This window comes from Dermacentor variabilis, chromosome 3, assembly GCF_050947875.1.
Source record: "Dermacentor variabilis isolate Ectoservices chromosome 3, ASM5094787v1, whole genome shotgun sequence".
Classification (NCBI taxonomy): Eukaryota; Metazoa; Arthropoda; class Arachnida; order Ixodida; family Ixodidae; genus Dermacentor; species Dermacentor variabilis.
The window spans coordinates 20,964,622-20,991,600 of record NC_134570.1 but is presented as its reverse complement, the minus strand read 5'-3'; the positions used below and the strand labels follow the sequence as shown (position 1 = coordinate 20,991,600).

Genomic DNA, 26,979 nt, shown 5'->3' with positions numbered 1-26,979 from the left:
TTATGATAGTGTGAATATCGTCCTTTGCAATACAAAAATGCCAACTTGTTACTTTTTTTCTTCGCTCTCTTCCTTTTCCTGTTCGATATGTCTAACACAAGAGCATATATTATTCTTGTCCTACATGATTGTTTGCGGAAATACGCCCACCTGCTTGGTCTGTATAGACTGCAGTATGTACAAATAAATAAATAAATAAACAAAGAACACAAATTTTTAGGTATTATTCTAGACTCCAAGCTTACTTTTATACAGCACATTAAATATCTTAAAGAAAAATGTCTAAGGACAATGAACTTACTTAAAATTCTATCCCACTCAAGATGGGGTAGCGACAGGAAGTGTCTGATGAATGTTTATAAGAGCCTAATTCGATCACAATTGGACTATGGTGCCGTCGTGTATAACTCTGCCGCTCCGAGCACACTAAAGGTCCTAGATCCTGTCCGCCATCTAGGTATCCGCTTAGCCACTGGCGCTTTCAGAAGAAGCCCGATTGAAAACTTATACGCGGAATCAAATGAATGGTCCCTCCATCTACAGAGAACTTACATCAGCCTTACATATTTCCTGAAAATACATTCCAATCATCAACATCCATGTTTTAACACTGTTAACGATATGACATGTACTACACTTTTCCATAACCGTCCCTCTGTAAGACAGTCTTTCTCGCTTCGTGTGAGGGAGCTTAGTAATGAAATGCGTGTCCCACTCCTCGAGCTTCGCCTAATGCATCCAACCAAGCTGTTACCACCTTGGGAGTGGCAGCTGATAGAATGTGACATATTCTTTTTAAAAGTAACAAAACACGCACCAGAGATAGAAATCCGAATGCATTTTCTAGAACTCCAGCACAAGCACTCCTGCGCAGAGTTCTACACAGACGCTTCGAAATCAAATGCCGGGGTGTTTTATGCTGCCTTGGGCCCATCCTTCTCAGAATCTGGTGTACTACATGCGGAAACAAGTATCTTCACGGCCGAGGCCTACACAGTATTGTCTTCTGTAAATCATATAAGAAAATCAAAACTTCAAAAATCAGCGATATATACAGACTCCCTAAGCGTCGTGAAGGCCTTGATGTCACTCTATAGACACGAAAATCCAGTACTTAACGAACTGTACACCGTCTTGTGCAAAGCGTACATATCTAACCAGCATATCATTATATGCTGGGTGTCTGGCCATAGGAGCATCGAGGGCAACGTTCTGGCGGACGAGATGGCCACGTCTATAGCATCGCAAGCCATTAACACTACCGCTGAGGTGCCTGTCACAGATCTGAGGCCTTTCTTGCGAAGGAGGCTGCGGGCCCACTGGCAACGCATGTGGGACGCGGAAAAGGATAATAAGCTCTGCCTAATAAAGCCACAGTTAGGTCTCTGGCCTTCTACAACAAAATCGCGCCGAACAGATGTCCTAGTCTGTCGTTTAAGAATAGGACACACATTTGGCACCCATAACTTTCTACTCACCAGAAGTGAGCCTCCAACCTGTGGTAGATGCGGGGAGAGGCTGACCGTACTCCACGTCCTCCTGGAGTGTCGGAAAGCCGAATCTGACAGAATGAAACATTTTCCGTTAGCATACCGGCAGCACATTCCCCTTCATCCTGTAATGTTTCTTGGTCCAGAACCGCTTTTTAATACAGGCACAGTCCTAGGTTTCCTCAGAGATGTGGTCTTACATGTTATTAGTCCCATGCATTCGTAGCGCCTCCTCTCTCCAGAGGGTGCCACTACGATAATTGTTTTGCATAGCACATGCCTCCAGGCCCTTGTGTGTTTCAAGGGCTCTAAGGAGGCAGTAGTGCTCTAGCATTTCCTTTAATCTGATATATTTTACCTATCATATCATTCTTTTTAAATGCATCTAAATGTTCATAGTACAAGTCATACGTCATCGCCATAATTTTATTATACAGATTTTATGCACTTTAGAGCGTATATTTTAAGGCCCTTTTATAGCCACATCACACCAACTTCATTATATTAATTACACCGCAAACTCATTACCACAGACATGGTGCTCTTTGGCTATACCTGGCCCTTGCGCCATAAAACCCCATACATCATCAAGTGACAGAATTTTACTCGGAGCGAGACAGGGCCAAATATAAGTTTTCTTCGATCGCCTCAGCTGTGTCTTGCCTGCCCGAATGACTGTTAAGAATTGCTTTGCAATTTATTCTTTAGCTGTTTATTCTCTTCGAATGTGTCTCTGAGAGCACTATTTGTAGAGGTCTGTATCCCAGGCTCTTTATTAGGTGTGTGTTTTGTGTTTAGTACAATAACTGTAATGGTGCTGTTGAGAGCACAGAGGGGGTTAGAGCGTTTGTTTTCATGGAGTTTGGTCTGGCGTTGTGGAGAGCATTGGGAGGGTGCTCACTTTCACCGAAGTGGTTGGCGTTGATTTTCGGTCACTCTGTGAGCTTTCTCAGATCCAAGCAAAGAAAAGACCAGGGGATGAAAGGACGGCAAAGCCATTATCTTGCCCCCAACAAGGACGTCACTAAATCAGCACATCGCATACATCGAGCCGCGTCGAACAGCTTGACTTCTGGATGTATTATCTGGCGGCAGGGGTGTTGTGCCATACCACATGCCTATCATCGAGGCGACGGGAGCTGCCATACTATGTGCACCGTATGCGTGTCAGCGAGGTGACGGGAGCTCCCACTTCTCTGTGACGAATCAAGAATTTGACGCGAGTGACGTCAGCAACTGCCAAACTGGTTCCTGCCGACGAGGGGTCGCCAAAGGGACTTAAGGGAGAACCGACTCATTGCGAGCAGAGAGAGTCACCTCCAGTCACCCAGTTGGTCTGATGCGCTCTTACAGCTACATTGTTGTTGTTGTTGATAGCGGATGAAAGCAACATTGTTGCTTTCATCCACTATCATCCACTATCTGTAAATATTGCATAAAGTTTTTCATTTCTTCTTCGTCTCTCGACCTCCACCCCGAAGTCACAACAATAGATGTAGCACAATAAGTTCAGTTATGTGTTCGAGTTATTTTTTCGTAAATTCAAAAAGTAATTCTGTTAGAAATGTTCTGTTTTTATGTTTGCATCACATGTAGCCCTGTTGGTCCATTTGTCGGTTGTATTGGTGATACACTAGCTCACAACACATAATGGGTTGCTCGCGTTTTAAACCTGCCAATAGAATATGATTTTTGCAATTATTTGCCAAATTTGGCCTTTTTCAGCCTGGATTACCAAGCATAAATTCATGTTGGTCAACTATAAAACCATATGTGACCAAATTTGGCACCTGACTGCCTCACAGTGTGCTGTACCCATCTTATGATCATAAGTAAAAATGAAGTAATATCAATAGCCTCAGATTGTTATTGTTTGGTATGGTTGAATTCCACTGTAACGAAATTCACAGATGTGCAAGAATATTTATTATAGCAGGATGTTGTTGCTTTTAGATTGTCAAAATAAAACTGAAAAAAATGTTACTGGCAAAGTCTAATTTCTAGAAGTTAGTGAATGCAGAATTCAACTGATTCATTCTTTACCTGGTGGTCATGTTTTGTTGGTTGTTCAAAAAGCCTGAAACGGCTGGTTTTTTGTATGGATATATGTTTTTTACTTTACTTCATAAAATAATCCCTTATATGTAATGGCAAACCAAAATTTGTTCTTTGTTGTGGGAACTTTTCTGCATTGAGATCCATTGGTCAATGAGCAAGAACCAAAATTTCTTACACTATACCGAAAATTTCTCTGAAACAGTGTTCATTGCATTGAATTTGACTGAAGTGTCACAGGTTGCTTGGACAAAAAGTGCCACAAAATTACTCACTAGAAAGCTCGGTTTCAGAACTTGTTGAGCTAGCTGGCTAATGATTGTTGTGAAATGTGATTGTGAAGAAGGTGTGCACGGACGAGAAATTTGAGTGTAAGTACTCAATATAAGCTTCTCCTTAGGGTGTCATCACTAACATCACCCATGATCATGATAATATAATTGAGTAATGGGTTAATTTGACAAAAGCAGTGAGCTCTTGTTATCATAGTGTATGGCTTTGGATACAGTGGGTGCCTACATTCATGTGAGTCATGTGTGTTGCATTGACAGTTCCACATGAGGCGCTTGGAGCACCTGTGTGTCCAGTATCTCGAAGCAGCCATCAACCATCGCAATGTCCTTGTTGCCCTGCAAAATGCCTCTGACTTGCGTCTGGACTTTATCAAGGTGGGTGTACCAAGAACTCATTTCCAGCGGAGATGGTTCAAAATGAATTTACTTTTTTTTTTTTTCATGAAATGCTTTTGCATTCCCATGATTGCCCTGGAGATTCCATGCAGCCTCGATAGGACCTGGAGTGGACAGAAATGTGTAGCATGGGATGAAGGAGCAGACATAGTATTCATCATATTTGAAGTATCTGTGTAACCAGCACTGTGCCAGTGTTTTCCAATGTATGGCCTATTTGGTGCAATGTTAGACTTGTACTGGCACTGCTTCTGGTGCCGCCAAAGATGCTGATGTGTTTACGACACTCGAGTGTTCAAAACTCATTTTGGTTCAAGCTTTTGTGAAAGATGAAACATTTAAAGGGGGAAATGACTTCAGAAATCAGCTTCCTTATTTCTTCGTGGATTTTCATGAAAATTGGCACAAATATTTAAAATGTCTCCTTGGTGCTTCCATTAAATTTTCAGAGTGATATCTTGAGAACATTTTATTCAGCAGAATTTTTTTCCTTTGCATATACTGAAGTGCCTGGGGAGCTTAAAAAAATGTAATGGAAGGCTCATTGACAGTTAGCATAGTTAAATGCATGCTGAAAGTCGTGACATTCTTGCTTCTTTTTTTCGCAACGCAAGTTTCTTGAATTGTCATTTTTTGTGTTACCTTTGCATCAAGCACATTTTTGGGGTGAACGAATACTCACATCATAAGTTTATAGAAAGTCAAGATAAAGAAGCGAGAGTGTCAGCAGCTACACTGTAACTTAATAAGAATGACAAAAAGAGCAGAGTCAAAAAGGCCAAACGGTAACAAATAAATCGGCACCAAAAGCTGAGCAGAAAGAAAAAAAATCAGTTTTGAGAAAATGGCTCACAACGTTTCGGTTTCCCTTAAGTTCTCTGACCAAATTTGTAGTCTTTGGTGTGTTTCGTAATGTGGGACTTCTTGAACATGTGGCCTCTGGTCTTGTGCGCCCTCAGTCTCCCCCTTTTTAGTCGAATGGCAATCTTTACTGCTACTTTACAAAGAGCATGGTGCTGCCTGGGTTTCAAATCAAGTGAGGTGCAGAGCTGTGTGTGGGCATGAATATAGTTCCAGTGTTGTACCTGCAGGCTGCCTCATTGATAGCAGTTTCCAGTGCAATCAGTGAAGCATCTTTTTTTTTGGCAGAATTAACCATGTGATTGAATGAAGGCTTTCAGCAGCATTCCAAATTATCTTCCCTTGACAATGGCTGTGGAGCTTGGGATCAGGGTACCACTGATATATAGGCGGCAATGCAGCTGCTAGGTGCTTTCCAGCTTGTACTTTTGTGTGATGCCTCACTTCTGCAGCCAGGTGTCTGTGCCAGCTCAAGGGGCCTAGTGAACAGAGCTCATGATGAGGTTAAATTCCCTTTATGAAGGGGTGGTATGATAGATATTGTTATGAGACATCGTGACAATATGATAGAAAGAGTCAGCATGCTATGTGCTTTGTTGCGGGTCCGAGATGCCTGTGCGCGATATGCCTAGCCACGGGTCCAAGCTAGAGTCGACACTCGATGTGCTTAGTCGTGCAGTACGAGGTGCTGCTGCACAAAACGCCTAGCCGCGAGCCCGAGGAGTCGGCGTGTGTTTAGTACGCAGTCGGAGGCGTCGACTGCGCAAAATTTTTAGCTGCAGGTCCAAGGATTGCGTGCGCGATTTTCTTCATTGCGAATTCTGAAACGCTGATGTTGAAAGGCTTAGCCATGTGTCCGAGGATTCCGCGTGCGAAGCTTGATCGCAAAGTCCACGTCACCGGTGCTTGGAATGCTTAGCCACAGGTCTGAGACGTCCCCAAATGAAGGGATCGGCCACACTACTGCGATGTCCACATAGCGCCCGTTTTAACACTCGTCAAGATTACGGAGACCATTGAGAGCTCGCGAGATGCAAAGAGCCAAGCAGACCTGCATAGCGAGTCCCTGCATAGCGAGTGCCGGACCAATGGAGAAACGTGCTGGAGTCAAGTGGTGGGCGCAGCCATTCGGTGTTTCTGGAACAACCTTGAATCATTTGCTTTTAGTGCACTTGTTTATGTATGGAGAAGATCGCTGAAACAACACGGGGAAATCATGGAGGATGGAAAATACTAGGAGGGAGCGTCATGTGACCGATCCTGAAGCCTAGTCATAAAAAATTTAGAGGAATGAGATGATGGGAAATAGGCCCTCACGTTATAGGCAAGCAGTAGATTTAGTCGGCTCGCTTTGGTTGCATCTGCTGCGGGGGTTTTGGAATATGTGCACATAGTAGGCATGGCAAATACACGCTGAGGTTGAGTGCAGGAATTCGACTGAATGAAGCAGTTGAGTCTGTGTTGTGTTAGTCAAGTAACGCACCAAACCACCACACGGCGCACCGCTTAAGCAAGCAGCAGACAGCCCCCGAGGCTGTAGCGAATGAAGGCATCGGGTAATTAACTGGCATTGTGCCCAACAAACTGCGAGGGCCACTTCAAGGACGACTGGTCATGTTTCATGACAGTTTCAAGAAAACAAAACCTTTCACCCTGCAAGCGTGTGAAGGCAACTAAGCCACCCTTCCCACGGTGATTCATTGCATTTTGGGGCATCTTCTGGAAAACATTGATGTCTTTCACCACTGCGAACATGTACAGGCAATCAAGTGAGCACCCAGGGTCCACAGCGACTGCTTTGCTGTGTGAAAAAAATTTGTTGCATCTTGTGCCCAATGGCCCAATGATGGAGTGGCGAGCCGGGGATCCCAACCATACTCAAGGCCATGCCAGCCCATTGTTATAGCAGACAGTCCCAGTCGACACTGTCATTATGCTCCATGCCTTCTGCCTCTCAACAGACTGGCAAAAAATCAACAGGCACATCTCAACAGCATAACGACGTCGCACCACACAATCTTACAAAATAGTGTACGTAATAGTGTCCTCATTCCAGGACTCTACTGGCCATGGCTGCTCAATGTACTTGCTGGACAAGAGCTTCTTGTCCCGCCAGGGTATCGCCAGTCAGCTGTACCTCCCACCGCTCAAATGACGTGCTAGGCGTCTTTAAGTGTTGAGGTTTGTCCCCACACCCCAACGAGATGTGAAAAAGTGTAGGGCATGTGTCGCTGCACCAGGGGCAGATGCCGCGATATGTTTCTGGGTACATTTTGCTGTATCTGCATAGGTTTGGGAATGTGTTAGTCTGAATAAGTCTGAGAGCTACTGCCTCTTCAGTGCTGAGCTTTCTGTGAGAGGGAGGATAAATCCTGCGGTTGAGTCGCCGGATCTCAAGTCGGTCGCAGTAATTGGATGGCAGGGGCATGAAGGTAAAGGGTGGGGATTGATGAGACGATTGGTTTTGCCCCACTCAGTTGATTAGTGCTCGAGCTATGGCGTTCGCCCTTTCGTTCCCTCCAGTCCGGCATGGCCCAGCGTCCACGTGATTTTATGGGATTCTTGCAGCCTCGGGCCTAGAATCTGAGCCGCCAGCAGCTGTGTTCGTCTGTTGGTAAAGTTACGGCAGGCCTGTTGCGAGTCGGTAACGCCATGAACTTCCCTGCTTACCCTGTCTTGTTGCTTTATTACTAGCGCCGCGGCTATGGTCTCAGCCGCAGCTGGGGTCTCTGCCCTGACAGAGGCTGCGAGTGTCAAGGAGTTGTCTCCCCTGTTCACGGTGGCTACCGCGAAAAGGCCCCCTACAGGGTACGCCACCACATCCACGTACGTTACGTACGGGTGACCCTTGAATTGTCGGCGCTGTCTGTCGACGCAAGCCTTGCGTCGCCCTTCATGGAGTTCATGACTCATGTGTTTCGGTATGGGGTTCGCCTTGATCTTGCCTCTGACCTCAGGCGGGAGTGATCGTTGCCCATCGAGGGCACGGAGCTCCGTTGCTGTTCCAGTCTGGTGGAGGAATGGCTCTGCCCGCCGGCGTGTTCTGTAGTCTGGCTTTTTGCGAAGCCATAGCCGCGTCCGACAGCTCAGCGAAGGTGTTGTGGATCCCGAGGGCCGTTAATTTCTCATTTGAGATGGTGACAGGGAGACCCATGGCCATTTTTGTATGCGCCTCTGATGATGGCATAAACTTGTCCTTGGTCACATTTGTTTAGCGAGTGGTAGTGATACGGCATGCTATACGTTACTCTGCTGATCACCAGAGCCTGAACGAGGCGAAGCGTGTCCTCTTCTCCAGGCCCTTGCGGCTTCTTGTTATTCGTTTGATAATATACGAGATCTGGTTGGTGGCAGACCTTAGGGTTTGGATGGTGTGGGAGGCTTTCTGGTTTCTCTAGATCCAAAAACCCAGAATCCTAGTCCAATTGCTTTCCGTGATCTTCTGGCCCTCTAGATAAAGGTCGATAGGGCCGGGGGACTTGTAGATTCCTCCTCCGTGCACCCGGATCACCTCAGACTTCTCAGGCATGCAACGCATTCAACTCGCTGCCGCAAATCTCTCCACGGCCGTCGCAGCCTCCTGAAGGGTCGCCTTTTTTGAAAGTATCTGAGAAAAGTATCTATGAAAAGTATCTGTGAATCAGACGACACATAAGGCGCACACCACATGTGTGACATCGGTTCATCGCACACTCATAAGTTCTGAATAGCCCGCTACAAACGAGTCTTGGTGCTCTTAGCTTGATGCTGGTTTGGAATCTGCTTGTCACTAAAGTTGGCATTCATAACATCTATTATCCTGATCCGATTGGTGTGACACGTAAAGTGCCTCGAGTGGCCAGTCACGCGGGTATTTTGAGTGTATTCGCGGGTTTCTTTCACGTCAGAAAAACAATTTTATGTAGCATGTATTGAGCAAGAGAAAGCTGTGTCGGGGGTTTCGCATGTTGGTGTAGAATTTTCTCTTTGACACTTTCCATGTAGATATAACAACCGAGAAGTTGAATAATTATTAGGACTAACTATCTGATTAGGCCGTGTGCAAAAAAATTATTTGAGTATCTCGAAGCGATGGCAAACAACATTACCTTAGTTCGGTCCAGATAGGTGGCATTTGCATATTTTTAAAATTCGGTTCAAGTTACCTGAAACACCTTGTATATTCCGCCTTCATGCGGTTCGCAAGTAAAAATCATCATCCGTGATGCATCCCAGACTAGGATGACCCAGAGGTTACATGTTGAAAAGCAGTATAATATTAGATGAAAATCTGCAAGCAGGCCCTGAAACACCAAATTATCTGGTAATATAATAATTAAGGACCACGTAATTCAATGACAAAGATGAAAGGGTAACATTTGTAGCTTTTCTCTATAGACATCTTATAAACTGGACATTGGCTAAAGAAATAGGCAACCGAATAAGTTTTGTATATAGACGGTTTATAGGCTTAAAACTGATAAAAGAAAGAGACAATTTAACTGCTTTAGTGAAAGGGAAACTTATAAACTGCAAAGAGACAAAAAATATACGGTTTAGCAACTTTTATCAATAGGCAGTCTGTAAACCGAGAGTAGACAAAAATACCGAACCTTCAGGGGGCCGCGCAAGGGAGCCCTTGGTGGCCCAGAGCGTGATGTCGTCTGCGTACAGGGCGTAACCTAGGTCCGGGATCTTCCGCAGCTCTTTGGTCAGCGCTAGCATCGCAACATTGAAGATAATCGGAGAGACCATCACCCTTTGCAGCGATCCTTTGTTCGGCACGTCGATCGTATCCAATCAAGTCTGGCCTATTCTGATGGTTGCCGTCTGGCCCATCAGGAACGATTTGGCGTAATTAAAGATGCGCTCCCCACAGTCGATGTTCAATTCCTTGAGAATGGCCTTGTGAGAGATGTTTGTGAAGGCCCCTTTCAGGTCGAGTGCAAGCAGGAGGTGTTCTCCTCCCTTCGGGATGCCCTTGAGAACTTGTTCCCTTAGGATTAGGAAATCATTTTGCGCAGAAAGTTCCGGCCTGAAGCCAAGCATGGCGTGCGGGAAGAGGTCACCGTCCTCTTTGTAGTGTTGGAGGCGGGTTTTGATGGCGAGGCACAAAGTCAGCGAGATGAGGACGCAGGGCGTCAATCGCGGGCTTCATGCTGGGTTTGGAAATAGTCACGATTTCCGCGTGTTTCCACTCGTTCGGTACGTGGCCCTTGCTCCAGAGTTCGACGTTTAGTTATGTGGTCAAGTCCAGGATGTGCATCGGGCTCAGCTTTCTAATCATGGCATTGGTCATTTTGTCAGCCCCGGGAGCAGTGTTGCACTGTGAGGCTTGTGCCGCGGCATACACCTCTTCTTCCGCGATCGGAGCGTCTGGTTCTGGTCTTGGTTCTCCTTCGTATTTAAGGAGGCAGGATTGTATGGGGTCACTACCCAGGTATCTGGTTTTTAGGGTGTCAATCAGATCCTGGTCATTCCCAGGGAACTTGTGAGCGATTTCTAGAAGTGTCCAACTGGTTGTCGATTTCGCCTTGTTGGGCTTGATCAGGCAACATAGGATGGCCCATGTCCTGCACCGTACTCGGGGTACCATTGAGCGAGGCGCAAAATTGTACCCAATTTTGCTGCGCCAGCTCGTTCGCGTAATTTCTGGCTTCTTCTGTTATATGCTCAATTCGTAGTTTCCGGTTTAACCGCTGTTGCTTCCACCATTTGAGAAGGCCCTCACAGGCTTCCCACAGGTGTAAGAGCCGGCGGTCGGCTTCGGGCCTCTCGACCGTGCGCTGGATGGTTTTGGTGGTTTGGATGTGGGCATCCCAGAGGTGCTGCATTCATTCCGATATGTCCGTTATACCGTTTTCGGAAAGGGGGTACTGCCTGTATGCCTCCCAGTTCATGAGCCTAATTTCGCTAATTGTTCTCTTCAGCATTGGGGTGGATACCGAGATGCTGAGGATGTAGTGATCGCTGCATAGTGTTTCGCCCAGGTGCGTCCATGAGTATTCCCTTACGTTTTTGACAAATGACAGGTCCGGAAATGTGTCTAGACTTACACTGTTGCCTATTCGGGTTGGTTGGAGGAGGTTGGTTATCGATTCGAGGCCCGTTTAGTCAACCGCATCGAGGAGCGACCTCCCCTTTTGTGTGTCTTGTTGGTAGCGCCAAGTCGTGTGTCTAGCGTTCATGTCTCCCACCACTACCAGCTGGTTGCAGCCAGTGGCTCTCGTGCTGTCATAAATGATGTTGCAGAAGTCGTCCTTCTAAGCCCTCGGCAGACTGTACAAATTCAGGATGAAAGCGCTACATCTACCCCTCCTCTGCGGGAGGACTTCCACTAGCACATGATTAATGTCGTGATGTTGATAATGTTGTTCCACGACCGTCACCGTTTTGTGAACTAAAACCGCGACCTTCTGTGAAAAATCTCATCTCATCCTAAATAGGTGCAAGACAGTGGAACAAAAGTTAGCTAGAAAATATGCACCGGAGTTTGAGGTACACAACAGCTGATTTGACGAAACAATAGACCACGCTCGGGCATACTCCGGATGGGCTTCGAGGTGAGAGCGCTGACTAACTGCAGTAATAAACGCAAGTTGTGCTTTGAAAATTATGTCGTCATGGGTCTGGCTCTCCAGTCTCTCTCCATCATTCAAGGCAACGCATTCAAAGCGAAGAATGATGCCCATGGTAGCAGAATCCCACGTGTTATACTTCCTACGTGCCTCCATGCCTTTGACGGCAGGCGCCACTAATCGTTACCACATACCAAACAATCACAAATGGTCCGGCAACAATGTGGTCCTATTCCAACCCAAAAGGCACCGTATACAAGGTCCCGGAGAGAGCGGGAGGGGCGGCTTCAGAGGAGGTTGGCTTGCCGAGGCTAGCGGAATCGCATTATGTTCCCTCCCAGTTTTTTTCCTTCCTTCATGGGAGAAATGAACTTTCAGACGAGACCAAGATAGTGGTGCTCGGTTGCGCCGTACTGGAATCATTGTGGCTTGAAAAACGCTCTTCTTTTGTGATTTTCACGAAATTTCTAGCCACTTTGACTCACACAACAAATTTTTTAGAGCACTTCTACATGATTTTCAGTGATGATATTTCAGAATCAGATATAAGAAGAGTTACAGAAACTGAAAATGTGATTTTCGAAAAATCAAATTTTTGGCCATTTTTTTCGATATGAAAGCCACATACCCTCTTAGAGACTGAAAATGAGGCAAACGAAAACTGAAACCACGAAGGATGTGACTATTATTGATGAAAACAAGGCAGGGTGTGGGATTGTTGACTACATTACCATATGAGATATGAGGGTCTTATTATTGCCTCCATGCAGAGATGTTGCCAGGGAAGGAGTCAGGGTGTCTACCATCCGGGAAAACCGGGAAAACCGGGAAAACTGGGCATTCTCAGGGATTTTGAGTAGTCTGGAAAAACTCAGTGAAAACTCAGGGAATTTGTGCCTTTGTCAGGGAAAAGTAGCTGTAATTTTATTTAAAGGTTCGAAAGCTGCGGTAATGCTGGCTCGAGTAACAAATATGAATTGTAATGAATCGTCTTTGACTCCCTGTTGTCGTCTGGAGGAGTTGCCAGTGTACAGACAACGATCCACTTTCCGGATGCCCGATAATTTGGACGGCTTCGCGGCACCACCACCTACCCCATAGAGTCAATGTATCAGAATGTCTGAAATTTCGGACGCAAGAGCTCCTCACCGTCCGACTTTCCGGACGTTTTGCCATGACCCCAGTTCCGAAACGGCATTAATCAAAGCCACCACCGCTGCCCATTTGATTACCTCGCCGCCTCGAACCGGCGCTCACGCACGCAGATCCGCTGGCAGCCGTAGCCACCACTGCGGCAACGCCAGGCCTTGCTGCTTCGACGTTCGCTATTAAGGTTCTTGCCGTTGGGTGCCGTGTTTTTCATTGAAGAAATTCACTGCTGTCAGCAACGGCACCAACCCTGCCTTTGTGGTCCTTGCGATTGGCTTAGAAGCTTGGAAAGCACGGTGCGTCACATAAAGCTGGTTCCTGACAGTCAGCTTCGCCTCTGTACAGAAATGTTACTTGGTGAAGCATGCGCAAAAGTATTGCAGTGAAGCATAACAAGCCTGGGAAGGGGCTATTGCCACGGGACACAGTATGTATTCCTTAATTATACACGCGTGCACGCGATATTTCCTGTCACAGTACGAGCACCGATATGCTTAGCACGTGTACCGACAGGCCTTCAGTGTGTTTTCGAATGCGCCTGTGGCGGTTTGAGCCCTTAAGGGCAGTAAATGACATGCATTTGTTTTTTCCAACTGGCCGATTTTTCGGACGTTTTCGCGGCCCCTAGGGAGTTCGAGAAATCGGACGTGGACTGTGCAACTGACCAAGAAAATGCTTCAAATTGTCCGTGGGGCGAACGAGTGGCGGAAGGAGGACAAGAAGACAAAGGACCTACGCATTGAGCAATGAACGGGAAAGGAAACGTGCTGCCGCCGTTTTTAAGGAGCTTGGGCTCAAAAAACAAAGTGTTGGCTGATGCCGAGATGCAGGTGTCCTTCATCCAGACCAAAATAAGCTCTTTAAAGCAGTGAAACACAACACTGAGGCGTCGTGCACGTGCTGAGAGTGTGTAAGGACACTTGAAGTTGACTTACGAGCTGTTGAGAGAGAATCTCAATTCTGTCACAGTTGAGGCCTCATAACACTGACCTTGCGATCAGTTGATAGAAATAGCTCACATTCGAAAATATTTGCTTCTTTATGCATTTCCTTTTTATTCGTATTTGAGAACGTCCGGCTCAATCTGCTATTTTTTGCGAAGACATTTCCTTTGCTGTACATTTTACTAACCTCTCTCTTCTATTCTCTTTTTGAATAACATTAACATTACTCCTTAGTATTGAAATTGGATTAAGTGTTTTTTTGTTTTTTTTTTCGTGTGCTCACTAGAGAGTGACAGCATCGGACAATATGGTTTCAGCCCGTCTTGGCATAAAACATATGTCTGCATCACTCAGGGAATTTTGCAAAGGCACTCAGGGAAAATCTGGAAAACTCAGGGAATTTGGAAATGAAAACTTGGTAGGCACCCTGGGAGTTGCCTCACTATACCATGCGTAATGCTCTCTAATTATTGAGTGACTTGAATCCGTGCAGAATTTAATGGTGGTCCCAGGCGAGTGTAGTGGATTTATGCATTAATTCTGAGAGATTATTATTCCATGAATGTTCATTCTGTTTGAAATGGGCTACCATTGACTTCTTGCAAATTTTGACAGTCACATTGTCTTCAGCAGTAATAATCAACTGTTTGTTATAAATGAAGCTGTTATCTATAACTTTGCCTGGTTGATTCATTGCTATTTTTTCTTGGAGTGTTTGTCGCCGGCACCAAAATTTTCTTTCCCTTTCATTTATTTTAAAAATTTTCTGTTATATCTCTTCTATTAATATTACAAGTGCCTCCATTGTTCTCAGGCATGCTATGGCAGCTTGACAGGTTCTGTGCAATTCCTGAATGCAGGAGTTCTGCCTGAAGTTTATTGTGAAGGAGAGCACCTACAACCAGATTGTGATGAGCAAGGAGTTTGAGACAATTGCACAGCCACTCATGGTAGAGATCATCCGGCGCCGACAGATGCCAGCTGTACGCTCACTGCTTGAGCCAATGTTTGACTATACTGGTGAGTGGCTTGGCCCTTTATGCTTCCTAGGACTGCTTAGCTCACTGTGGCTTAATTACTCACTCATTACTTCTTGTTGCCAATGTTTAGTTGAAGCAGGCTGAACTTGGAGAAGAGGAATGTGAGTGAACGAACAGTTTAATATATTCATAATGCTAATATTACATAACTGCAGTCAATACTTGAACAGAATGGTTAATAGGTTAGTCTAGAAGGAAGGATAAAATATACATACGTTTGCCTAATTTGTCAAAAATGGTGATGGTCCCTTCTGGCCTAATGGTAAAGGCAGTAATTTTGGTGAATGATTAAGTGCCAGCTTGTGAACATAAGAGGAAGTGTGGGAGTTTATCTATTGGTTTCTTTAAGTTCTGGTGCATAGTCAATGAAAATGTGTGTCTCTTTACTCTTGATTTCCTTGCTTTATTATTTTGTTTTTGTATGTGTTGTTGCATTTATACATGCTTTAAAATATGTAGTCAATATAAATATGACTTAACAAAAAAGCAATTTTCAAATTTTAGTAATCATCAAACTGTGTGCACAATTCATGTAGTGTGCCAAATGCCTGAACCAACACTGAAAAACCTGTAATTTTAGAATTACCTAGGTAACAGCTAGAATTTTTAAAAGTTGATAGCTCTCCAGCAGTGTTTTGCACAAAGATCTAGTTTAACTGCCCATGGCTATGCACCACGGTAGCTCAGTGGCTTTGACGATGTGCTGCTGAGGATGAAGTTGTGGATGCAATTCCTGGCTTCTGTGGCCACATTTTTATGAGGACAGAATACAAGACACTCATTTAGTTTTTGGGTGTATGTACACATTATAGAACCCAAGCGTTGGAAATTAATACACTACTGCTATAATGGCTACAGTTAATCTCCTTATACACTAAAGTGTCTCTCAATTGTTGCTTTGAAGCATAAACCATGTCAGTCAATTGAGCTTCTTGTAGCTAAATTTTAAAAATCTTAGATTGCATTAAATAACCAAGCTTGTAAAGCTATAGAGGAGCCAAGTATGCAATACTGTGACAAGATTTGCCTTTTATTATTTTCCTTTCTATTATTTTTCAAGAATTTATTATTTGTCCCTAAAAAGGAAATTGTTGCAGGCACGACACTGGAGCAAGACATGGAGACCTTCCTGAAGGAGACGGGTCGGGAGTTTTGTGACATTACACTGTTGCTTGATGGACACCCGATCCCTGCTCACAAGTCAGTGCTTGTGGCTCGGTGCAGCTACTTCGAAGCCATGTTCCGGTCCTTTATGCCAGACCACAACACTGTGAATGTGAGTGCTATCATTGATGCTAAGAGTTGCTTACTTGAGAAGGCGAGTTAGTTGCTCCTTAAGCTTTCAAAAAGCTGATGTTACTTCACATCTCAATGTCAAAACTGTGCTGCTCAGCTTGAAAGGCATTGTATACATACCGTTTTATACTACAGGGTAGTGATTACCGAGGGGCATATTTCGCTAGCTTCTTCTGTGTTGTTAAAATGCTGTGTGATGTTCAGGGTGTAGCCTCTTTTATGGAAAACTGTAGATGGGGCAGGTGGACCACACTTGCAAGTTCACAAGTACATGGGTACCTCTCCCTGCAACCACAGCCTTACCAAGCATGTAGGTGGCGTGCTATGTAAGGTGTGGGTGCAAATAACTATTCATGTAGATGGCAACATTGGAAAGACAGTTTAAAAGAGCTTAGATAATGCAATAATTTCTTTTTTATGTTAGGACTAGAAGTAGCATTTTTCAGGAAAAATTCTTATATTATAGAAGTCAAGCACTATACTACTTGCATATGCATAGAATGTGCAGCCCGTAATATTTGACGGCAACCATGTAAAGTGAAATAGTTCATGGTTTGCATATAATATTGTGGCATTGTTCATACTATTTTTCTAATGTGCTGATCTGAAGCTGTGAAAGCTTCAAAATTCTGCCACATCAACACTTGTTTTAGTTAGTTGTCTCGTTCTGTTTGGTTTTGCTAGTGATTTTTATTTTATAAATCATGAACTAGCCCTTTAGGTATAGCTTATTAGCATGCTGACGACTGCCTACCCAGACTTGACATTAAACATCAGTTGGTGCAAGTTTCGTAAATACACTCTGAAATAGTCATTTTTTCATGTACAGGTAAATTTATATATACCATATTTACTCGCACAATGATCACACTTTTTCGTCAAAAAAATTGACACAAATTCAGGGGTGCGATCATTACGCGGGTTAAATTTCCCACAAAAAAACAAAAATTTTTTTCATCCCACATTTGCTGCGGGATGGCAACAGGCCAACAAACAGACAGCTACTACTGTAACAGTGCGGGACACCAAAACAAAAATGGCGGCCGGCAGGGCAAGCCGAATGCGCCGAACGAACGAGATTTTTTTTTTCTTTTCATGAGTACATTACATGCATTGAAACAGTTTCTTCCATATTAATAATGAATAATATTGTTACGGAAGGATAAAAAGAGAGAGGGGAAGAAGATCGGAGACACTTGCTGCTGCGTGTTGTTGGTGGTCAGCCATCTCAACTACTCTGACTTATCCTGTGTATATATTGTAAATATAGTCTTTGTATACTGTGGGGTTCTCACCCATGCTCTTGGGACAAAGGAATGACAACACAGTAGTGCAAACAATCACAAGGGCATTTATTGCACCTTTAATGTCTGCTAGCCGACTTCCTATCCACAAAGCATGCCGATGGGCGCGTAACAAATCTAGAAGTCCGACTCACCGCAACCAGATAGCTAGCGAATATGTTCGCGCCATTCTGTATCCCAACGCCTGGTCGTTCGTGCGTACGGTCACGTGAACGGTGTCACGTTCGAACGGGGCCTCGTGAGACAGTCTCACAGAAGCATGGATCAGTGCACGCACGGAACGTCCGCGCAGCTTGCCGATCTCGAGCCAAAGAAGATGCGCCTTTTCCTTTCCGCGCCCAAGTAACCCCGCCATTAGGTGGCGTTAGCAGCGCAACACTCGCACCATCTCTCGTACTGCACTTCAACCAGACCGACTGTCGCGGGCATCAGGCCACGCGGCGAAGCCGGATTACAGGAGACGGGAGCTGTGCAGGAAAGCAACATATCAGGGGACGCGTGTGAGTAGCGCATCACCACAATACTCGCAAAATCCCTGTAACATATTGGTGGGAAGTGCGGGGTACCACGGCTGGAAACGGAGCTCCGCAGTGGAAGTCGCATCACTGTCCGTATCATAAATGATGTGAGCATGCGGGATCAACATCGTTGCCGCCTCCAACATCACCGTCGCCAGCTATGTTGCTGTCACCTTCGTTTGTGGTTGTGCAACCCAAGGATCCTGGAACTTTCTACAGGACTGATGGTGCCGACGTCGAAGAGTGGGTGGCTGTGTACGAACATGTGAGTGGAATCAACAATGGGACCCTACGCTAATGCTAGCTAACCTGTTGTTCTACCTAAGCGGCACGGCAAAGGTGTGGTACGAAATCCACGAAGAGGAGCTAACCAGCAGGGACCAATGCAAAGAGAAGTTGACAGAGTTGTTTGGCAAACCAGCTGGCCATAAAATTGCTGCAAAGCAGGAACTGGCCTCCCGTACCCAATCCCCCACGGAGTCCTATGTCTCATACACCCAGGACATGCTGGCACTTTATTCTAAAGCCGATCATGACATGACATAAGCTGAGAAGGTCGGGCATGTGCTTAAGGGCATTGCTGACGAGGCCTTTAATCTTCTCATGTGCAAAAGCTGCATTACAATTGATGCTAGCATTAAAGAGTGCCGACAATTCGAGCAGGCCAAAAGCCAGCGGGTCTTGCAACCATTCGCCAGACTGCCCAATACTGCCGCAATGTCGACGTGTGAAGATCAATCTGCACAGCAGCATGCATCGCCATCAGAGGACATGGAGCAAATCGTTCGACGTGAGCTTTGATGCTACCACTTTTTCCGTTCCTCTCGTACAAGCCATCGTTCGCCAGGAACTTGAAAACATTGGTTTACATTGTGTATGTGCTGTCGCCAATCCTAGAGCTAACGAATGCCCTTCTACTATTTTCGCTTCGCCCTGACGCTTCTCTCCGTGTTATCGCAACCCAACTGAGTAGAGAACTGTGGACGACCAGCCGATATGTTTCACCTGTCAACGCATTGGTCATGTCGCCCGATACTGTCGCAACTCGTGGCCCTCAACACCTCGCATGCCGACCAACCTGAGCCATTTTGATGAAAATGCCCACAATGTTTCGCCCACCGCTGAGTCTAACAGTGCTGACAACTCTGGTAGCAACACATGGTACAGTCGCTCACCATCACCGCGCAGACACCAGTCTCATTCACCGCAAACATGTCGTCCATCTTCCCGTTCGCCGCAGCCATGTCGCCTTTCGTTTCCGGTGGCGTTTGGCCGCACCCTTTCGGAAAACTAAGAAATGCAGCCCTTGAAGGTGGTGCTGCATTGCCTACTACCGCAGCAAATCCTCTGTCTGTGCCCACAAGAAGAAGTGTGCCCACAAGGAGAAGTGTGCCCACAAGGAAAAGTGTAATAGAAGTGAAAATAGACAACGTACCTGTCCTAGCACTCGTCGACACTGGAGCCCACGTATCTGTGATGAGTGCTAGCCTACGTAAACGTTTAAAGAAGGTCCTCACCCCAGCAGCTGCCCGAGTGCTTTGTGTGGCCGACGGCGGCGTGCTGCTTGTTCTTGGAATATGTACTGCGCGTTTAATTGTAGCCGGCCGCCCTACTTCTGTTCTCTTCGCTGTGATCGACAACTACCCTCACAACATTATCCTTAGATTGGACTTTTTATCCACTCATTCTGCTCTCATCGACTGCGTGACCGGCGTTTTCCAGTTAGGACTGATGCAACTTGCCGATGCTCCGAGCACCGCTCCACCACACTTGTGCTTGCTTCACGATGTGCGTCTGTCACCCAAGATAGTTACTTACGTCACTTTCACCGCCCATCCACAGGTTCCTAACGGTTAATATGTGCTTTGCCCGATCATTGATGTCCTTTTGAACCGGAACGTTGCTGTTCCGCATACGTTGGTGACGGTTACTAATGACGTCGTTCTACCACTTCTGAATTTCAGCCTGTGCCCTGAAGTGATTCTGGCCGGCATGTTCTTGGCCAGCGTTTCTAGTGGTTCCGAATTTGACATTGAAAGTCTGAATGCCGAGAGCGGTTTCATAGCACCAATTGCAGCTCACAGCTCTGGTTCCCTAACGGATGATTTGGCGAAGATGATTGCACCTAACCTCACCTCTGCACAGGCCACGAACAAATGTCTCCTCCTCGAATCGTACCTTGATATGTTTGATTTCAGTTAAAAGCCTCTAGGACAAACATCTGTTCACCATCGTATAAACTTTAGAGACACGAATTCTATTCATTGGCATCCCTATCGTGTATCGCATGCTGAATGTCGAGTCATCCCATCATAAGTGAACAAAGTGCTCCAAAAATGGGTCATTGAGCCATCAGCCGGCCCTTGGGCTTCGCCTGTCGTCCTTGTGAAAAAGAAATATAGTACCTGGCATTTTTGCATCTATTATTGCCACTTAAACAAGATCATGTGAAAAGACGTCTGCCCACTACCACGCATCGATGATGCCTTGGACTGCTTGCACAGAGCGAAATAATTCTCGTCCATCTATCTTTGATCTGGCTACTGGCAGATTTCAGTTGATGAAATGGACCGCGAGAAGACGGCCTTCATCACACTGGATGTTTTATATCAGTTCAAAGTCGTGCCTTTTGGCCTATGCAATGCTCCTGCGACATTTCAATGTGTGATGGACTCTCTTCTGCAAGGCTACAAATCGACCACCTGTCTCTGTTACCTTGATGACGTTATCGTTTTTTCTCCCACATTCAGCAGCCACCTTACCCGCTCGCTGCGATTCCTGTGGTCTTCCAAAAAGCCAGCCTTCAACTGAACTCTACGAAGTGTCAATTCAGGCGCCGTCAGATTACTGTATTGGGACACCTCGTTGACGCATCCGGTGTCCAACCAGATTTAGAAAAATTTCTTGCCGTACGCAGTTTCCCTGTGCCACATTCTGCTTCTGACGTGCGCTGCTTCGTCGGCCTGTGTTCTTACTTTCGCCATTTCGTCAAGAACTTTGCCGTCTTTCTAACATTCAAAAGCTCATGAACAAACTTTGAATTAAAATAAAGTGCTGTGGATTATTTTTGCAAATGGAAAAATTTTTTATTCATTGAGATAGTTCTTAAATTTCAGATACAAATTTTAACGTTCTAGAGCCTATTTACAAATATAGAGTGAAAATAGAACACTGGCTTATTTTTGGTAGATGAGAAAATTTGTTATTCATCTATATTTTAAATTTCAGATTGCCATTGGTGAGATGATTCCATCCCTACAGTCCTTCAACACCTTATTGAGGTATATCTACTATGGTGACATTAGTATGCCTCCTGAAGATTCTTTGTATCCTTTTTGGGAAACTTGCTGTGCCTTTTGTAAGCGACACTCTCCTGCTGATCCATGGAGATATTGTTCAACATCACTTTGCAGCAACTGCCATAGTGAACCTCACAGCACAGATACAAGCTCGACTGTCTCAGAGGTTTAGGTTTGCACTTGAGCATGCATGCATTGAGCATTATTGCAGTAAAATCAAGAGTTCGACAAAAAATCATCTGGTCAGGCTTGCCCATAGTCAAGGGTAAAACAGATTATGACCAAAAACATTAGCCCTTTAAGGGTGGATTTTTTTTGCCATATGCGACTGCCCAGGATCGATTTTTTTTATTGCAGATTTCGATTCTTCTTAGGGATTTATTTTGAAAAAAAAAGTTACCCTAATTTTTCTAGGGTGACCGTAAAGTACGGAAAAAATATTTTGCGTTGGTATATATGCACTTTTCATTCATGAATAACAACAATAAAAAAGGAAATAAACTTATCAGAATTAAAATTTTTATGCATTTTTATGCACATAGTTCAAGGCTTTGAAAATCCGCACATGAGAATATTTCGCAAGCCTCAAATGTTCCTGTTCTTACATTAATACGTACGTCCATAGCGTAATCAAACTGCATAGGTATGCGCACTCAAGAAAACTGTTTGGTTGTGTGCCCATAAAAAAAAGCAACATGTGTGACAAACTTCCGCTAATCTTCATCTTATCGCCAACCAGCTAGGGCAATTAGTTTTCGCGAGTCTTAAAAAAAAAGAGAAGGAATGGAAACGCATGCATGGCGGCATCCTTCCTATGCGCACCCCTGTGAGCACTAAACAAGCCAGAAACAAGTGGTCGCCCTTTGAACAATTAGGAACGAGATAGCAATCAGTTTCGCAAGTGCAAAAAGCCGAAACTGCCTGCGAAACAAAATCCAAATGGCTGCCCGCCCACGCGCACACCAATGCGCGAGCAGTGGTATATAGACGCGCGGGAGCAAACTAGCGCTAAAACAAACCATGCAACGAAAACTGAAAGAGGGAAGTGCGCAAAAAAATTCCCCGTATTCCCACATAGTGGCAGCACATGACAGAAGAGAAAAAATTAGGAAATTGGCGCGCTTTTTAAACATTCAGACAGCGGTGTAAATATACGGCATCGACCATTTTCGGACTTGTTTGCGGCGCCGTCTACTTGCATCATTGACCGTCAAAGGGTTAAAATAAAAGAAAACCAAGACGTTATGGCTCCCATACAAAGGCCTTGTTCACAATGAAAGTAAACGAAAGGGGTATCTACGTGTAAATAGATGGCACAAACAGCAGGCATAAACGAAAGGAACGCTGCCATCATTGCAGTTCACCGTGGTATCAGCATGGATTAGTAATGACTCGAGATGCAAACGCGAGGTTAGATTACTTTCAGTGGCTAGTACATGTGCCCTACCCCAGTTCATATCATGTCCTTCTGTTACAGAATGCTTGGCAAGAGCGTTAGCTTTTTGTTTTTTGACATCATGACAGTGTTCCTTTATGCACCTTTGAAAATTGCCCGTCTCGCCGATGTAGACGTAACTGCAGTCTGCACAAGGAATGTTATACACAACACCTGGGTACCGTTCCTTCGGAAGCTTGTCTTTGATATTTACAAGCACGTTTTTCGGCTTTTTCGCTGGCACATGTGCAACGTGCACATCAAAAGAATGAAGTATATGGGCTAAGGCCTTGCTAGTGCTGGGAGCATAAGATATCATAGCATGTTTACAAGGAGTAAATGTGGCGGAGAAAGCACTAGGAGGGTAGGATAGGTAGCGCTGCACTGAAGCCACAAATGAAGCAGGATAGTTGTTGCATGAAAGTTCAAGATGAATGGCTTCCAAATTTTATTCTAGGTCTTTAGGAGAACTGCAGGTTTTTTGCGAGCATTGTATGAACGATGCAGTGACGGCACGTTTGTGGCAAGCAGGATGAATTGATGGGAAGTTCAAGTAGTGTCTTGTGTACGTAGGTTTTCGGAACACATGAAAACGAGGTCCTGTTCCTTCACATTGCACCATAACATCCAGAAAAGGCAAGCGATGATCCTCCTCCAGTTCAACCATAAAATTTATGGGGTGTTCTATTTCGTTGAAATGTGACGAAAAAGCATCCACGGCATCCTTCTTTATCACACAAAATCAGTCGTCCACATATCTAAGAAATATTTTTGGTTACGACACGAACGTCGCTAGAGCCCGGCATTCTACTGTTTCTATCGTTAGGTTTGCAGCGGTGACCGACAGGGAGGCAACCATTGGCGTTCCCTGAAGTTGCATGAAGATGTAGAAGCAACCTTGGAAAATGAAATAAGTATTTTCAAGGCAGAACTGCAAAAGCTTGCGCAGGTCCGTAACCTCAAACGGTGTCCTCTCGGACAGCGAAGCGTCATCTTGGAGGGCAGCAGAACATATGTAAACAGCGAGGTAGGTCGGCACACAAGTAAACAGGGAGGTCACGTCAAACGACGCCATAGTGTCGTCTTCGTCAAGGCTAAAATTGCATACTTTTTTCATGAAGTCACTCAAGTTACGCACATGTGTCGAGCCACAGCCCACAAATAGCGATAGGACGCTGTGCAAGTACTTGGAAAGGCCGTTTAGAGAAGACCACCTGTAATCCGCGATTGGCCGCCTGGTACAGCAGGCTTGTGTATCTCTGGGAGACCATATAGAGCAGGAGCGGAGCCGTTGTGGCAAAGGAGTCTATAGTAAAGGTGCTTATGCCTCGGAGGGACGAAATGAGACATATCCATGAGTAACTTTTGCAAGTATTTCTGTACTTTGCTTGTTGGGTCCTTGTCAAGATGAGAATAGGCACTCTCCCGCAGCAAGGACAGCATGCTGTCAACGTAATCACTCCAATCCAGAAGCACTGTTGCGTTGTCTTTATCGGCTTGGAGGATAACCAGGTCATCGTTTCCTCGAAGACTTTGAATCGCCCTTCACTGTTCTGAGGTCAGAGGTGACACGAATTGTCTGGGACGAAATTTCAGCAGCACACCCACAACTCATGTCCGGTCTTCATTGCGGCGAGAAGGCTCTACCTTGGTCACGGCATTTTCCAGTGCGCAGACCAAGCACTTGGTGTCCAACGTTGGTCCCCTATTGAAGTTGAGACCAAGGTTAAGAATGGACAGCTCGGAAGCGCTTGGACTGTAAGAAGATAGGTTGTGCACAGTGGTAGTGGTCAAACTTCTGGTTGACGGCTTGCGTGAAAAGTGGAGGCCCTCTAGCTTGTTCTTGTGGGTAGCTTCCACTCGATACGACTGTCCTGAAGCCTCGAAGTTTGCATGAAGGAAGATGCTGGCACATTCATCAGGGTACCGAAACTCCAAATGATGACGAGAGAAGAAGGCTTCATTTTCGAGTCCTCTTATCTTTTCTCTTCAGTCAAGTATCCTGGCTTGAAGAAGCAAGCGTTCAGCCTTGGCAACAACTATAAGGTCAAAACTCGACATGACGGGTTGGCCGAGGTAAAGGGAACGAGGAATGAAACCTTGGGACTTGCAGGACAAGTTGAACTGAAGGTGACCTTTGAAGGCAGAAGTATGGGTGATGAGGGAAACGTAACGGCGAATTTCAGTCACATTAGCTTGGTCATACGCCCAGCGAAGATTAATGAAATCAAGAGTTCGATGAAAACTCGTTTGGTCGGGATTGCTCATAGTCATGTGTAAAATGGACGCCGACCAAAAACATTAAAAGAAAAGAAAACCAAGACGTATCGACTCCCATGCAAGGGCCTTGTTCACAATAAAAGTAAACGAAAGGGGGGAGATGATTATGTACGTGTGAATAGATGGTACAAACAACAGGCATAAACGGAAGGAAGGCTGCCACCATTGCAGTTCAGCGTGGTATCAGTAGTATGGATTAGTTTGAATGGCTTCCGTTTTTTACCCTTGACCATTATTGCAGTGGTCAGAGCATAACTGTTAGTGCTACCTCATTGGTGTTATGCAGTGCCTACAATGTATCATTCCCCGGATGTCCTTGCAACAAAGTACTGCCACGCCATATTTTCAGGCTCTTGCAACCTGTAAAAAGCTCCTTATGCTTTCCTTAGACAGCTAGAAATAAGAAAGCATTCCTATCTGTACCTCCAAAATGAAACAATGACCATGTGGAGTAGATGTACCTAATGAGGAGCACGAGAATACACTTAATTGATGTAGCTGACCAGAGACCTGGTAAAACTTGCCTGCATTTTCTTTTGCTTTTTTTAATACTAAACATTTCTGTCTCTGCCTCATCAGTTTTACAATATCAATGACTTTGAACACTGGTATATAAAACAAGTGTTCATTGTTATTGTGATATGTACAGTACACAAACAGGGACAAAATGGACATTGAATAGCAATGAAGACACAAACAGACACAAAGAAGTGCAAAAGTTTGTGCCTTCATTCAGTGTCCATCTTGTCCCCATTAGTGTGTACTGTACATAGTGCAGTAACATTGAACATATACTAACTAGCCCAATTCATTGTGCTGTAAAACAAGAGACCAGTTATCAGCATAATACACACTAACAGCATATGGATTTGCATTGAACCCATCAAAATGTCCTTGCACAGTGTTCTCCTTGATGTGCACTATTTCCCAGGTACCTTTTCTCTGCACCTTACTTTTATGGCTTTACTAATAATCGTCTACAAGCTTTCTGCAAGGAGAACCTGGAGATGAATGTAACATTTGAAAATGTTATTCAAGTAAGTAGAAACCTGTTATATTGCCTTGAAGCTCTGGGTTCGTGCAGTTCTGAATCAAATAAAATTTTTCAGTTGTGTAAATTTAGTTAAAAGTTTGAAATAGCGTATTTCATACAGCCTTGCCGTGCCCATTTCAATACTATTAGATAATTATTATAAGAGATGGGCAAGGAGCTCTGAAGAAGTTCTGAACATTGTTGCTTCTGCATTCTACCTCATCTGTATTATATACTATTTGTCCCCTCTAGGAGCAATCAGTATTGTAAGGCTACTGATGTCGGTAACTTTAGAACCATGGGCTACATCTTTTAGCTTGTTAATGAGAGCAGTGCACCTTTGCACTTGAAGAAGCCTGGCATTCTACAACACAAGTTTCATTGTGAAGAGAGGGCCTTATCATATCAAGGATATTGCACAGAATTAATTGACATATTTGTTGCTATTATGTCACTAGCGTGCAGGTATGTGAGAAGAAGGGACACAGCCTCAGTCAGAGTTTTTGATTCACTTTTAAAATGTACTAATGGAAAACAATAAAACTTAGCATGCCTGCCAGAGTTGATTGTCAAAATGTAGGTAACAGTAGGCAACAACAGCAGGTGTATACTGAAAGCATCTATGTCAGCATGTACACCTAATATCTGAACATAGATAACTGCCCAGAGGGCTTATCATGTATTTTAAAGTCAATGAGCGATAGCAACTTTCTGTTGCAAAATTCATTTCATTTAGTAATTTTCGCGAGTAGACTCCCAGCAAAGTATGACTACCTTTCCTTTTTGAAGAGAACACTAAGATCATCGAAAGGCTCTTATTGTGCTCTTTCTTTTTCTCTTCATGATCAGATTCTGGAAGCAGCTGACAGGATCCAAGCTACAGACATGAAAAAGCATGCCCTTAGCCTCATTGTGCATCATTATCCAAAGGTTAGTGAGCTGATTTTCTCGTTATTATGTGCTTTGGAAACTGTCAAAGGTGGAACATGGGAGCTGTTACGGATACAAGCATTGTGAAAAACAGCTGGA

The 26,979-nt window shown here is 44.8% G+C and overlaps 1 protein-coding gene across 4 annotated transcripts in view; it reads left to right on the top strand.

Moving 5' to 3' along the window:
* Nucleotides 1–26,979, top strand: part of Lztr1 (Leucine zipper like transcription regulator 1) — a 73,060-nt gene that overhangs the window by 42,663 nt on the left and 3,418 nt on the right. For all 4 annotated transcript variants that reach the window (XM_075684440.1, XM_075684437.1, XM_075684438.1 and 1 more), the window contains 6 exons: nt 4,097–4,213; nt 14,606–14,765; nt 15,883–16,061; nt 21,132–21,229; nt 25,849–25,954; nt 26,800–26,880. In XM_075684440.1, the coding sequence (XP_075540555.1) occupies nt 4,097–4,213; nt 14,606–14,765; nt 15,883–16,061; nt 21,132–21,229; nt 25,849–25,954; nt 26,800–26,880 (741 nt within the window). The remainder of the gene's footprint in view (nt 1–4,096; nt 4,214–14,605; nt 14,766–15,882; nt 16,062–21,131; nt 21,230–25,848; nt 25,955–26,799; nt 26,881–26,979) is intronic.